A 13,302-nucleotide genomic window follows, 5' to 3' on the forward strand; every position below is an offset into this window, starting at 1 on the left:
GAGAATGAAGGTTCAGGGTCTCTCAGGTTTTCCACCATAGACAACTCACGCTGATCTTGATGAGCAGAGCCATGGGTTTGGAAGGGAGTAGCAGGTGGGAATTCACACTGACCTGTTGATAAATTCCTCGTAACAGGAATAAATGGCAGCTAAGCAGACAGCTACGAGATTTGGCAGGACCCTGGGATGTGGGCATTGTCCCGTTGGACCATGCATGCTGAAAGACAAAAAACAAGACAGTATTACTGCAAGGAAGATTTCTGTGGGCAAAACAAGTCAGGCAGAACGAGATGACAAACCTGGATAGGCATCCTTGGGGGATCTTCAGAAGGGCCATAACAGAGAGATATTTTAACCCTATAAATCCAATGGCTCTATTTATGATTAAGGGTAATCAATTTAATTGATGTGGTATCCCTAAAGTCCTCCCAAAATCTCACACTTGAGTGAGCATTATGAGCTTGAAAGTTAATTTGAATCATTCTGCAGAGGCTTTGAGATAGATGTATATGAAGAAGATACACACAGCAAAATCCATTTGCTTGCAGTGTGGAAGTAGGCAGAAAACCCCAGACTCATCTGAGAATCAGCATTTCTAAAAAGAGACTTCAGCAACACTGCCTGATGGACTTGATTTATTTGCTGTTTGCCAGTACCAAAAAACTAAAGCAGGGTTTGGAGAAGTAACACACCAAAGCATGGACACTGGATTGGAAATACACCACAAATTAAACGTAACTCACCTGTGAATAAACTTCTTCACCACCTCCATTCCAGCATTCAGCTCATTCAAAGACAGAATGTACTCCTGAGTAAAGAGCCGCAACCGAGGGCACTTCCCAAAATCCTGTCCAAGAAGGAGAGACTCGGTGAAGATGGTGAATCTACATCAAAACTGGGTTTTCAAAAGAAACCAGCTCAAACACAACGGAATTCACATTGCTGTTATGCTGACAAGCTTCAAGACAAGAGCATCTCTGCACACTGAAGTCATGTTCTCCCCACTAATAATGACAGTATTTCCAATCTCTTCTTTCCTTTATACTCACTTTGAAAAAAGTTCTGTAAAATGAAACAAACAACTAAAACAAAAAAAAATCTCACGTATACTTATATTTGTTTTGCACTTTTCACTTAATATTTTGATTTTGAAATACATTTTTGTTTGGTGCGTTTGTTTTCACTCCTAACTGTAGATTTTTAGAAACAAAACTCAAAAAATCTTATATTTCCATGTTTGGCATGGGTGTATTCTGGTTTTAGAGAAAATCATTTTGACATGCTGTCAATAAGCAATCAAGTACCAAACCAGAGATCAGTTTTTTCTTCAGGGATTTAACTCCAGCTACTCTGTGAATTTGACAGGTGAGCTCAAGAGTCAATTTCTTTAAATCCTGTAGTCAGAGAGCCACCTGCTAACTGAAATCCTGCATCTCCTCACATCACCTGCTATTTTTAGATGTGAAAGGAGTAAATTCTGCTGTCTGGTGAGTGTTATTCCACAGCACATTTCCTCACATTTACACAGGTGTAACCTTATTACACAGGTGTTGCAGAACTACAGAGCTGAATTTCCAAGTGAGGAACAAGGTCCACTGAGGACAAACAAGCACTCCCAGCTATTCCTCCAGCAGCTGCCTGTGGAAGTTATCCTGAAAAAAATACATGGCAACTGAAATGTTAAAGAAATGCCACAAATGGTGATGAACTAATGGTGGCCTGTAAAAGGGATGATGAACTCCCAGAGCACTGAAACCTTCTGTTAACTAATTTTGTTTTCAGGCACTTCTAAAGCACAACCTGTATTAATACTTGGTAAGTTTTACAGGCAGAAAAAAATGATTAAAAACTTGAAAACAAGCTTGGACTGAATAATGTCTGCTCCAAGTCCTAAGCATCACCCTGCTGGTACAGAAAGGCTGCCTGGTAACTTCACCCAGCAAAGGGACTGTGGGCAATTCCACATCATTACAATTAACATCATTAAACTTTTAACAGCTCCTTCTGGCAGGTGCAAACACACTTGATCCAAGGGCAGGAGACCATGTGTGCTTCATTGAACATTTGATTAATCTCATGAACATGCCTTGCAAGACAGCTTTTGCAATTGCAATTTGCTTATGAAAGTTTTCAAGCTGTCTAAGTGTCCTAACTGAAGCTGGAATCAAAGTCCAAGAGATCATAAAGAAAATGTCATTGCTGACCTCTTTAAAATAAAATATCTCTCTAAATTTAATACAATGCTCTATCACATACCAAGCATGGAACAATACACACCACCAATACTGTTTGCTTTAAAAAAAAAAAAAAAAAAAAAAAAAAAAGAGAAAGGGAAAGAAGGGCTTATATTCAAACATTTGGGCTGAGCCTACAAACAGCTAAATCCCAAAGGTTTGGGAAGTTGCTGAGCACTCCTCAAACAACTCAGCACACCACAGCCTCCTGTCCTGCACTAACCAGTATTATCACCAAGACAAAAACCTCTCCTTGTTCTTTTGAGATGTTAAAATCATAATCTATCCTTGTTCTTTTGAGATATTAAAATCAGAGATAAATGAGACACTCTTTCCCCATTTTATAGGTAGAAAACTCTGGAGCAAAACTTGCTGGGAATTTTCAAAGGCCACAGAACAAACTGGAGGCAAAGGTGGGAAGAGCCAGTTCAGTCTCCTGCCCCAAGGACTGCACTGGGCCTCCTGAGGTGATGAAGTTTAGCATCCCCCTAATGAGTAACTTTATTTATGTGCACACACACACACATTCTCTAAAGCACTATTCAGTACAGAAGTCCCCAGAGAGTGGTAAAGTGCCCAAATCCACTCCAATTAATACCTGACACCATAAATTCTCAGACTACACACTGCGGTACAGACATGTTGATTTTCAATCTGCAAATGTTAAGTATGGTAAATATACCCAATTCTCTAAAGCTAACCAAATACAAGCATTACACTATGCATTTAGATTTTATTTGAGACCCCTCAAGAGCTCTGGATGCTTTTTAAAAAATCAGTCTGGAATCCAAGAATAACATTTACAGAATATTTCACTGAACACTACAGAATATTCAAAAATGTTTACATGTCTGCAGAGTGCTGGCACAGAGCCAGGAATATGACCTTTTTGCCATCTTGGGCTTTCTACCTAGTTCTGTAAACTAAGGGAGTTAAATAATAAGACTGGAAAAATAAGAAATATTAACTGTTTTCTACTGGGTTCATGCTAATCACAGTATGACAATGGATGGTCTCTAAAATTATATGTTAGTGGAAAGAAGTTGATTATGAAGTTACAGAGGTTCATCATTGAGACCACAACCAAATCAACTGCCTTAAATATTTTATTGGTTATTCTTTACCACTGCATTGTGAAATAAGACTTCTTCATGTAACCTAAAAACATTGGCAGGAAACTTAATATGCCACAAAAGCTGGAGAGCTGGTAAATACCCCAGGCCTCTATTAGAAGAGCAATATGGATCATGTAAGAATATTTTCAGTTTAGGGGAGGGGAATGTGGTCTACAGGGTGGAAAGCAAAGCAGGATATTTATTTCAAACACTGACAAGGAATTGGTCAGCAATGAGAAGAGAGAAAGTCTGGGTGAGAACAGCCATACAACGACAGAGTACCTAAATCCTGCCATGAGAAGGAAGAATAACAGTAAAAAGGCATAAGGATATTCAGGAAACCGAGGTAAGAACTCGCTGGACATGAGCCTGAAGAAAAATGGAAACCAAGAGGGCTGGTGGTAAAGTGTTGAGGGCCCCAGCTCAAAATGAACAAAGTCCCCATTCTGCTTTTGTTATTTATTTGATTTTAAACTGTTTTAACTGCAAGGATGGCATGCAGGGAGTAAATAAGGAGCCAAGGGCCAGGTGGGAGAGAGCTGGAGCTGCTACGCTGGCACTGCTGCCAAAAGAAACATCCCTCAAAACATGGCTTTGCATAGATGCTCTTGAGGATCCCACTGAAAGCTTATTAGTTCTGCACTGATGAAATAACACGCAGCATTCACACTTTGAGGGGCAGATTTAGACACCACAACGTGTCACAGGCAACAGAGCAGCTGCTGATCACAAAAAGCATGGCAGTAAAGCTTCTCTAAACTGCTGGAGCTCCCGTGGCACGAGCACACTCACCATGTTGTGTTTGAGAATCCTCTGGACCACCGGGGTGAACACCTCGATCACCACCATGGACCGTGGGCGCTCTCGGCAGTGCTGAAAGGAGCAACAGGTCATTGTGTGACTGCAGGAATTATGGAGAGGGGGCTCCCCTGGCTTCACACCCCACACGTGGATTACCCCAAGATTAACAAGGTCCAAGGGCTAAATTAAGGCACTTGTAACACTGCTTGTTCCTAAGGATTTGCTGGCATCTAGTAGAAGATTCCACTGGGAGCTCGCAAACAGCAAATTCCCTTCCCCGCCACTCATTCTTCCCAAAACTCACTGCAATGTACCATTTTGGGGTCTTATTGCCAAGGGTTTTAAAAGGAAAGGGGCTGAGGATAGGCAGATATAACCACACAGGCAGTGTAATGCCACAAACCTCCCTTCTCTGGGATCCAGGCTAAAAACCTGTGGTGGATCTTGGAAGGTACCAACAACCCACTCTCCCATCACAGGATGAAATATATAATCATAATGTATCAGCCAGAGTAATTTATGTTGGGAAAGATCTCTGAAAGTCATCTGGCCCAAGCCCCTGCTCAAGACAGAGTCGATTTTGAAGATTCTCCTTTTCATTACCTTGTCCATTTCTGCTCTGAGAAGTCCATAACCTGTTTCCCCTCCTGCAACTTATACACCCCCATCACACACATTTACAGACAATTAAGTGCCCATCTCTGAGAGAGATCAAAGGCAAAAAATCCCAAATCAAGAATAAAAATGCATCAAGTCTGAGGCTACTGATGACCTAAGAGTGCTTATAAAAATGTAAGTCAGAGGAGTTTCTGTAACTTGACTCAATTTCTGTAGGAAGAAGCAGCTGATGAATAACTGGATGGGAATTACAAGCAGCATCCAGAATGTTTGACAAATGCATACCCAGTCATCAGTAAGCAAATTTAAGCAGACTTAAAACTGAGACAAAAAGAGGCCTCGAGGAAAGTAGTATTTTTAAATTCACAAGGTCTGCAATCCAAAGTACTCCAAAGTTTATGGATAAAAGATACAAAATGCAGCACAAGCATGAATTTACCAGAAAAGAGGGTGAGTCCTTATGATCTTCCCACTGCCATTACCCAATGACAAAATACTATAAGGGCTGAGTTACACACAAATGAACACTGTGGCTCCAGTGATTTCTGCCTTAGCTAAACAGAGCATGCAGTAGGACACCTCTTGTACCCAGACTGAGGTGTGGGAGTCTCAAAATTTTAACTCTCACACAGTATCAGGACAAAACAGTCTGATATATTAAGCATATGATTGTATTTATCAGAATGGTGCTGTTCACCATTCCAGTACCATTGCTGGCTGACCAAAAACTGAACTCAATCTGGGCAGGAGGTAAGAAGTTAAAGAAAAAAAAAAAAAAAAACAACAACCTCCTGCTGCTCAAAGAACTACATTCATATACAACTATGAGATTTCAGAAATCAAAGCTGTTCTGATACCTTGCAGAAGAATTCACAGAGGTCAGGAGGAGGATGGTTGTTTTCCAGCAAAGGTGCAATTGCCTTTAAAAAGAAAGGGAGAAAAAAGAGAAAAATTGAATTTCAAGGTGGCAACTGGAGAAAGCATAATGCAGGGAAGTATTTTTCTTGGGGGAATAAAAGCTCACTTTTAGAAAAGGACAAAAGTATGAACAGAGAAATTAGAGGTGGGCCATGTGTTTATTTTACAAGTAAGCTCAAGCACACTTCTGCTATGAATCCTCAGGAAAACACTGCTTTTAACTACATCAGTGTAAATAGGTAAAACAGGCAAAGGAGTGCAATATTTATAATGGTTTAAATGGAAACAGGAGCAGACCAATTGCTCTAGGATGTAATAAAGCAAAGACGAATCTGGCTCACTGTTTCAGTCAGAGCATCTCCCTAAAAGAAAAAACTGAACACCACCACACACACATCTCCTTTGTGAAGGAGTTCAAGCTCTTTTTTTTGTGAGAAAGAGCTCACTAAAAGCAACCTAGCACTGTTCTTACCTGGGAGGACCCTTATTTATCAAAATCAAGCACCTAACTTTGTAAAAGCTGAGATCAACCATTCCTTTGTTGCTACGCAAACCAATGTGCTTATGCTGGATAAACACATTAGAGGTCATACCTGCCGCTGAGGGGGTAATGAACTTATGCTCTTGTTACTTCCTTTGTAAATTAGAAAATTGTACCAGAATAATATATTCTATGTGGTGGTGCCTTCAGGCTTTTCCACTCTTCAGTTACAGGGATTCCCAGTACCCATTTCAACGTAAGACACTAAACACAGCAGCCAGGACATTTTGTATTAAGCAACTGAACACCAGATATTTTATCTGGATGGCACCTGGAGTTTTACTAAGGCAGCCTGGTTTGGTTTTTGCTCTCCCTCTCATCTCCTTACTCAGCTCTGTGAGGCTGCTTGCAGTGGCTGTGTTTCACAATCACACACAAACGGGTCAAGATTAGTGTGAATTTTAACAAGGAAACCCAAGCACACCTGCAAAGCTCTGGTTACATGCAAGAACTATGATACTCATTGCCATGTGCCATCCTTCTGCAACGCTTCACTCCTCCTCTGGTGGTGGCCCAGCCACAGGGGACTGATGGAAAATACAACCCCATCCACTAGAACATCCTCGCTCCCCATCCAATACCTGAGCTCAAGATCTTCCCTGAACCTCTCTTCGGGATTGTTTGGTTTAGGAAACAACAACAGAGACGGTCAAGGAGGTCATGGCTGTGTCTCTGTGGTCAGTGTGGCACAGCTGACAGCCTGAAAAGACCTTTTCCTGTGTTTTTCTTATGAGTGCCATGGTCAAAAGCAGCCACGTGCTGTGCCACGTTGCCCAGCTGTGGCAACACGTGCTTCCCCATCCAGAGCAGGAAGGGATTGCTTGGGATATTGATCTGCCCCAGCACCATCTACAGAAGGAAAGTCCAACACCTGAGCTCAAGATCTTTCCTGAACCTCTCTTTGGGATTGTTTGTTTTAGGAAAGAACAACAGAGATGGTCAAGGAGGTCATGGCTGTGTCTCTGTGGTCAGTGTGCAGAGCTGACAGCCTGAAAGGACCTTTTTTCCTGCGTTTTCCTTACCAATGCCATGACCTTTTTCCTTACAGCCACGTGCTGTGCCACGTTGCCCAGCCGTGGCAACACGTGTTTCCCCATCCTGAGCAGGAAGGGATTGCTTGGGATATTGATCTGCCCCAGCACCATCCAGAGAAGGAAGGCTGGTCCCATCTGCATGGCCAAGCACTGTGTACTTTCCACATGCTACATAAATACACAGTATTAGCAATTCTTTCCAGGAATAGCCCAGGTTATCTGGGTAATGGCAGTGAGCTCTGAATGCCCGGGAACTGCAGCTCCTTAATGGCTTGGGCACAACCTGCACGAGGACAGGACCTGAACTGAAGGAGCCATCAGCCAGAACAGAGGAATAACAGAGCCTGAAAGGACCTTTGGAGGCCACCTGGTTCACTTTCCCTGCTCACAGCAGGGCCACCTCACATCTATTATTAAAAATCCTTTCCCCAAAAACAACCAGCTGTAACTAGGGGCCTGAACTACCCCTGGCACTAGACTTAAATGAAACTTAAAGCAAAGAAAAGCAAATGCTACATAAATTTACCTCAGTGGCTGATTCCAGGGTATCCTAAACAGCAGTTAAACACAATTAACACCTACTGGCAGCTACCTGCCACCTTGTTATTTTGCAGAAAGAGTCATAGAGATGTGATACAATCAGGTGGTGGTGAGGCTCTAGATTAGGTTACTGGGAAAATCTGGAAATTGCCAGAGAATGAAATTAAATCACAGTGATGGGGAACCAAGTTCCACCTCTCCGATAAACTGTTGATATTTTATACTTGTTTCACAAGCAACAGAGCTGCCATTTGATTCCCTTATTTCTATGTCTAAATACATGTGACCTACAAAAAGGAAAAAAGTTGAAGAAGATACTTTTACAAATAAATTAGCAGGGGGTTAAACTGGAATGACACTTCCAAGAGCAATCCCTTGCTCACATACCCTCAGCCATGGAGACATTCTGTATACGGTAGCATTAGCCCCTCAGGAAACTACTCAGCCTAAGGGTTTTATAGGACACATCTGGAAATTATGGGGTTTGACTATTTAAAGTGCATCTACAGATATGGATATTGCTGTGTAGCCTCCTAAGGAGGCCATTTGGAGAGACTGTTAACACTCAACATGCTGTGCTCTCTCACACAGACTGATGAGAAGGCTTTATTGTAATTCATCTATGAAACAAGGAGAGAGAAATGACAAAGCCACACACACAAAAAAAAAAAAAAAAAAAAAAAAAAAAAAAAAAAAAAAAAAGACAAATGCTTTTCATTCCTGCATAAGCTCAGCAGCATTGGTGGAAAATTCACATTTGCCCTACTTCACTGGGGCAGAGACAGGCACTAATAGAACTGTTATCAAACAATATAGATTTGTCCTCAGCTTTTGACAGAAAGATACTCACCACAATAATGCTCTCATGGTCTTGAGTGGTTAAGTTGTTGTTCTGAAAGAGTTGAATAGAAGAAAGAGGAGTGAGTGAAGAGCACTCTCGAGTTAGTACATCAGCACACACAGTCCTCAGCTACCAGACACAAGCAGAAAGGCTCAATTGCTTATTTTCTGAATAAAAGCCATGGCATTAAAAAGCATTCTCCTAAAGCAGGTGGTACAGTGTCTGCTATGAGGAGTGGTGCAAGCCTTCATTGCTCCTTCAGCTTAGCACACTAACACCAGGATGCCAGAGGTATCAATCAGTTGAAAAAGTAAAGCCAGCAATAGATTTCTTTAAAATGACATTTCTTAGGACAAGCTGTAAGTCCCTACAAAAATTATTAAAAGGATTGTTGTGGTGTTTTGAGTTTTTTTGTGGCAAGTTTTCCTGAAATTTGTTCTTTAAACAAAAAAAGCCAATAAATTGTCTGAAGTCACCTTTGCTACCACCTATGCAGAAGAATTTGCTCTGTGCTTTTTCAGCAGCATGATCAATCCAGAGGTTACAATGGTGTGAGTTGCTAAGATTTTTGAGTACTGCAAGAAAAAACAGTCGTGGATTTTTTTGTTTATATCAAATCCTTCTGCTATCATATCAGAACTAAGACATAAAAAGCCTTCTTGGCATTACATTTCCTGTCCATGAAAAGTTAAGTATTTGAAACAGATGTTATAGGAGGGGGACAGATAAGTCTGAGGAAAAATGTATTTCTTTACTAGAATTAGTAAAAATAAAATAGCTACACAATTAATTTATTGGTGGATGTATATGTATTGGAACAAAAATTATTGGTCATGGAAGCAAAGCCAGTGGAACAGAAGTCAAAGGGAGCTTTACCACTGACTTAAGGCATGAGTTAAACTCATTATAAATTTACCATAGATAATTAAAAAAACCCAAAGAAACAAAAAAAAACACCAACCAACCAAATAAACCAAACCAACAAACTCAAGATAAACGGGGCTTGCTTTCTTTCTAAAAATCTACATAACATGGGTCAAATCTACATAACATGGGTCAATTTTTCTTTCTCCCCAGCAAGTGCAAACTCCACTCAAGTCACGAGCAGACTCGCAGGCAGAATTTTGACAGCCCAAGTTAAAATAAAACCCATCCCCAAACTTTTAACTGTTTGTCTCTCATCTGAGAGCGAGAGGAGCCCTGCTGGGGCCATACCTCTGAGAGCAGCTTGGAGACAATCTCCAGGGGTGCCTGGTGGATGGAGTCGTCCTGCAGCGGGGACGTCAGCGCCATGTCCACCAGCGTCCGGATCTCCTTCAGCACCACCTCCCAGCGGCTGGGGTTGCTCAGCACCTTCTTGTACTTGTAAATCTTCTTCTGCAACACACAGGAAAAGGCCACACTAACACCACCATAAACCCCTTCAAAGCAGCTGTGCTTCCTACTGCCCAAAGGGCCGCTCTGTATTTTGAGTTTTGCCTTTTCTGCTGCCTGAAAAGCTGTACTTGGAACGTTTAAATGGACAAGAAAACCTTTCATGTCTAAACTAGTTTCTTCTGTGGAAGCAATGAGAAACCATGATTCTTTTCATTTCAAAATGAGTTTAACTGCAGAGGATCTTTCTTTTCATCATCTCCTCTTGCAAACACCTTCTTCCTCAGGCTAGCAACAGATATCTGCTATTGAAGTATTTCTAAAGCTTAAGTTCTTTTTAAGAGACTCATTAAGCAAGGGGCAGAGAGAGAGAGAGAACATCAAAACATCACTCTTACTGACCCTTTATTCTGAATGCGAATTCACATTCAGAATTTGTTTCAATCAATTTTACCAAAGCAAAAAAACCTCCTAGACCAAGAGGCTTTTTTTCTGTCTTGAAGGAGCCTGAAAAGTCCTGATGTCACCCTCCAGCTGCAAGAGAAGCCAACTTGTAAAGTCTCCAGATCTTCCATAAGATAGTATTTCCACTCTCAAGAACAGCATTCCTGATTGCCTAACCCCATCTGCCCCAGTTCCCTGCATGCCCCTGACCATGTCCAAGGTATTTCATCAACTGCCCCATCCACAGACCATCTGGATAAGCAGAGGACAACTCTTACTCCTCAGCAGCCGTGTGACCGCAAACTACTGGAACAGAGGCTGCTTTATATTATAAAAAGCAATCTTTAGAGAAAACCCACCCAACACAAATTCCCAGAGGTGGCTTGACGGCACCCTACAAGCTCAAGGAAATGATGCTAAGTGTTCAAAGTGTTCACATCACTTCTGAAAACAACGTCAAGGGAACATGAAAGGGAGGAGGGGCTCCACAAGAGCGTGGAGGCAGTGCCAGAGGCAGGGAAGGAGCTCAGCACTCAGGGACAGCAACTGCCAGGACTCCACTTGTGTTTAGTTCATATGCCCTTCCACTCCCTCTCTCTGCACTAGCCTGGTCCTCTGCAAAAACGGATGTAGAGAAGCCCGGACACACACTCAGGTTTATTTAACAGCACTGGTGGGGGACCCATGTTTACATGAAAACATCAGTGTTTTGCACTAAAAACTGATCTTCTACTCAGCAGCATTTCCATGAAAATCACACAATCTGCCCATTTTGTGCAGCTTGCACATTTTGGGCTGTACATAGAGGACTTTGCAAAGGGCCTGCATGTTTTGTTTTGTTTTGGAGCTTTGCGGCTCCCGGCATTTCCCGCGGCGCTCGCCCAGGGCAGCCCCAGCAGGAACCATCTGACCAGGCTGGCTCTCTGCTTATCAGCCACTTCCTTCCCACCCTGGAGCAGATCTACTGCTCAACAGCAAGCTGTCACCTCTGCCCCCCGCACCTGAAACACAAGAGGAGAGAACAATGCAGAAAAACACAGATTTCAAATGCATTGGGTTTGTCAGCACTGTTAGAGAGGGGGAGAGGAGAGTGGCACTAGGCTGACACATAAAGGCTGATAAAGCAATCCAATTATCTTTTTAATTAAATTCATGCCAAGTACAAAAGCACACTGGCATTGTAGTTCACACTTTCAGTGCATTTTAAGCCACTGAAAAGCTAAATGAACATAAAAACATGCTGCAGACATTATTGAATGTGGCTGGGATTTCAGAACTGCACAAAAATCTTTGTACTTTGAGCTCCTTAGGACAGAGCGAATCCAACGGTGATTTTAAGCTACCAGCACTACTTCTACATCACAGATTTCTTGGACTCTTTAGAAAACTTCAATCATAGAATTTAATTTCTCTTATTCACATAGTGCCTTTATTTCAAGTCTTTTTGTTAGACCCACTCCAGCACTAAATTTAAGACAACCAGACAGTTTTTCCTACTGGAAACAACTCCTTTCTTACTAATTAGACAGTTTTTTAACTGGAAACAACTCCTTTCTGACTAATTGAGGACACTAAACCAAGCTGGCTCAAGAGATTTCCAATGCTGAAACTTATTCCTTGGCCCTGTACTGTGAAGAAGTCAAACTCAAAGCAGACCTGGAAGATGACAAAACATGGGGACGGGGGAATGAGAGTTAGACAATTGGGTTACTGCATCCCTGCCTCTCTGGGCTGCCCCTTTTTGGGTGAGTTACAACTCATTTTCAGAGCAGCTCCTTCAGCCTAAGGGGAAGCTGCTGAAGGAAACTCTTGCCCAACAGGACGCTGCTCAGACAACTCCACCACAAATATCCTTCTTTCGCTGTCAAATCCACTCTTGCTTGGGGTGAGGGAGGAGCAAGGGAGTTTTTCTTTCCCTTTTAGAGATGTCCATTAAAAGTCAGAATTCTGATGATGCTGACGTACATAAGAGGGAACACAGCAGGAGCTTTACCCGCTGCCACGCAGGGAAGACCAACCAAAGCTGCAGCTCAGGGCAGGCAGGCAGGGACTCAAAGGGAGATCAGCCACCTTTGCAGACACACTGAGCCTGCTGCAGGCACAGAATCCAAACTGATCAGTGTGTGCCTCACGTTTCCAGCACAAAGGGTTGAGTGGCACTGACAGAGTGAGCTGCAGGCTGCGAACGACATTACAGGAGCCTTGAATGATGGTGGGAAAACAGCAGAAAAATAAATAAATAAACAGAGGAGCCATCCCCAAGAGGGTTGAACTCTGCTGTCCTGAACCTTTGGCCATGGTTACACAGTGCTGTTTTTCTCAGCAGAATGCTTTTCACTGTTGAGCGCCTTGCTGAAAGCCTCAATTAAAGCCTGAAACCTATCAGTGGGTATCAGAAGCAATTTGCTGTGTCTCAGCAAGCACTTAGGCAACACCGAGCCATCTGCTCCATTCTACCTGTGCTGGCTCCGGAGCAGGGAGCAACAATCACTCACTGAGCTGAGAAACAAAGCTGCCTGGTAAAGACACACATGGAGAACAGGAATATCAATCCAGGAGGTTCACTCCCCCTAGATGTAAAAGATGCCTTCAGTTGCTGAAAAAATCCACACAGCCTTCATCATCAATAGCCTGAACAAGAAAAATACCAGGGTAGGAATCCACTCTCTAGGGGGATTGCACTAAAAGCAGCAGTTCCTGTGGAAATTTATGAGTGAAAATAAGATATGCCAGCTTGGAATTTGACCCTCCTCGTTACCGACTAGCCAGAGCCACACAGGCAGTGTCACTCCAAAATCTTGCCATGCTGACTTTAAATGCAAACCCACTGAATTTAATAAGT

The 13,302-nt window shown here is 42.4% G+C and overlaps 1 protein-coding gene across 1 annotated transcript in view; it reads right to left on the minus strand.

Moving 5' to 3' along the window:
* CMIP (c-Maf inducing protein) overlaps positions 1 to 13,302 on the minus strand; it is a 131,084-nt gene that overhangs the window by 25,508 nt on the left and 92,274 nt on the right. The window contains exons 4-9 of the mRNA XM_083869987.1: positions 9,858 to 10,019; positions 8,652 to 8,693; positions 5,626 to 5,688; positions 4,142 to 4,222; positions 744 to 847; positions 113 to 217 (exon numbers count right to left, since the gene is read on the minus strand). Of these exons, the coding sequence (XP_083726113.1) occupies positions 113 to 217; positions 744 to 847; positions 4,142 to 4,222; positions 5,626 to 5,688; positions 8,652 to 8,693; positions 9,858 to 10,019 (557 nt within the window). The remainder of the gene's footprint in view (positions 1 to 112; positions 218 to 743; positions 848 to 4,141; positions 4,223 to 5,625; positions 5,689 to 8,651; positions 8,694 to 9,857; positions 10,020 to 13,302) is intronic.

This window comes from Zosterops lateralis, assembly GCF_965231275.1.
Source record: "Zosterops lateralis genome assembly, chromosome: 12".
Classification (NCBI taxonomy): domain Eukaryota; kingdom Metazoa; phylum Chordata; class Aves; order Passeriformes; family Zosteropidae; genus Zosterops; species Zosterops lateralis.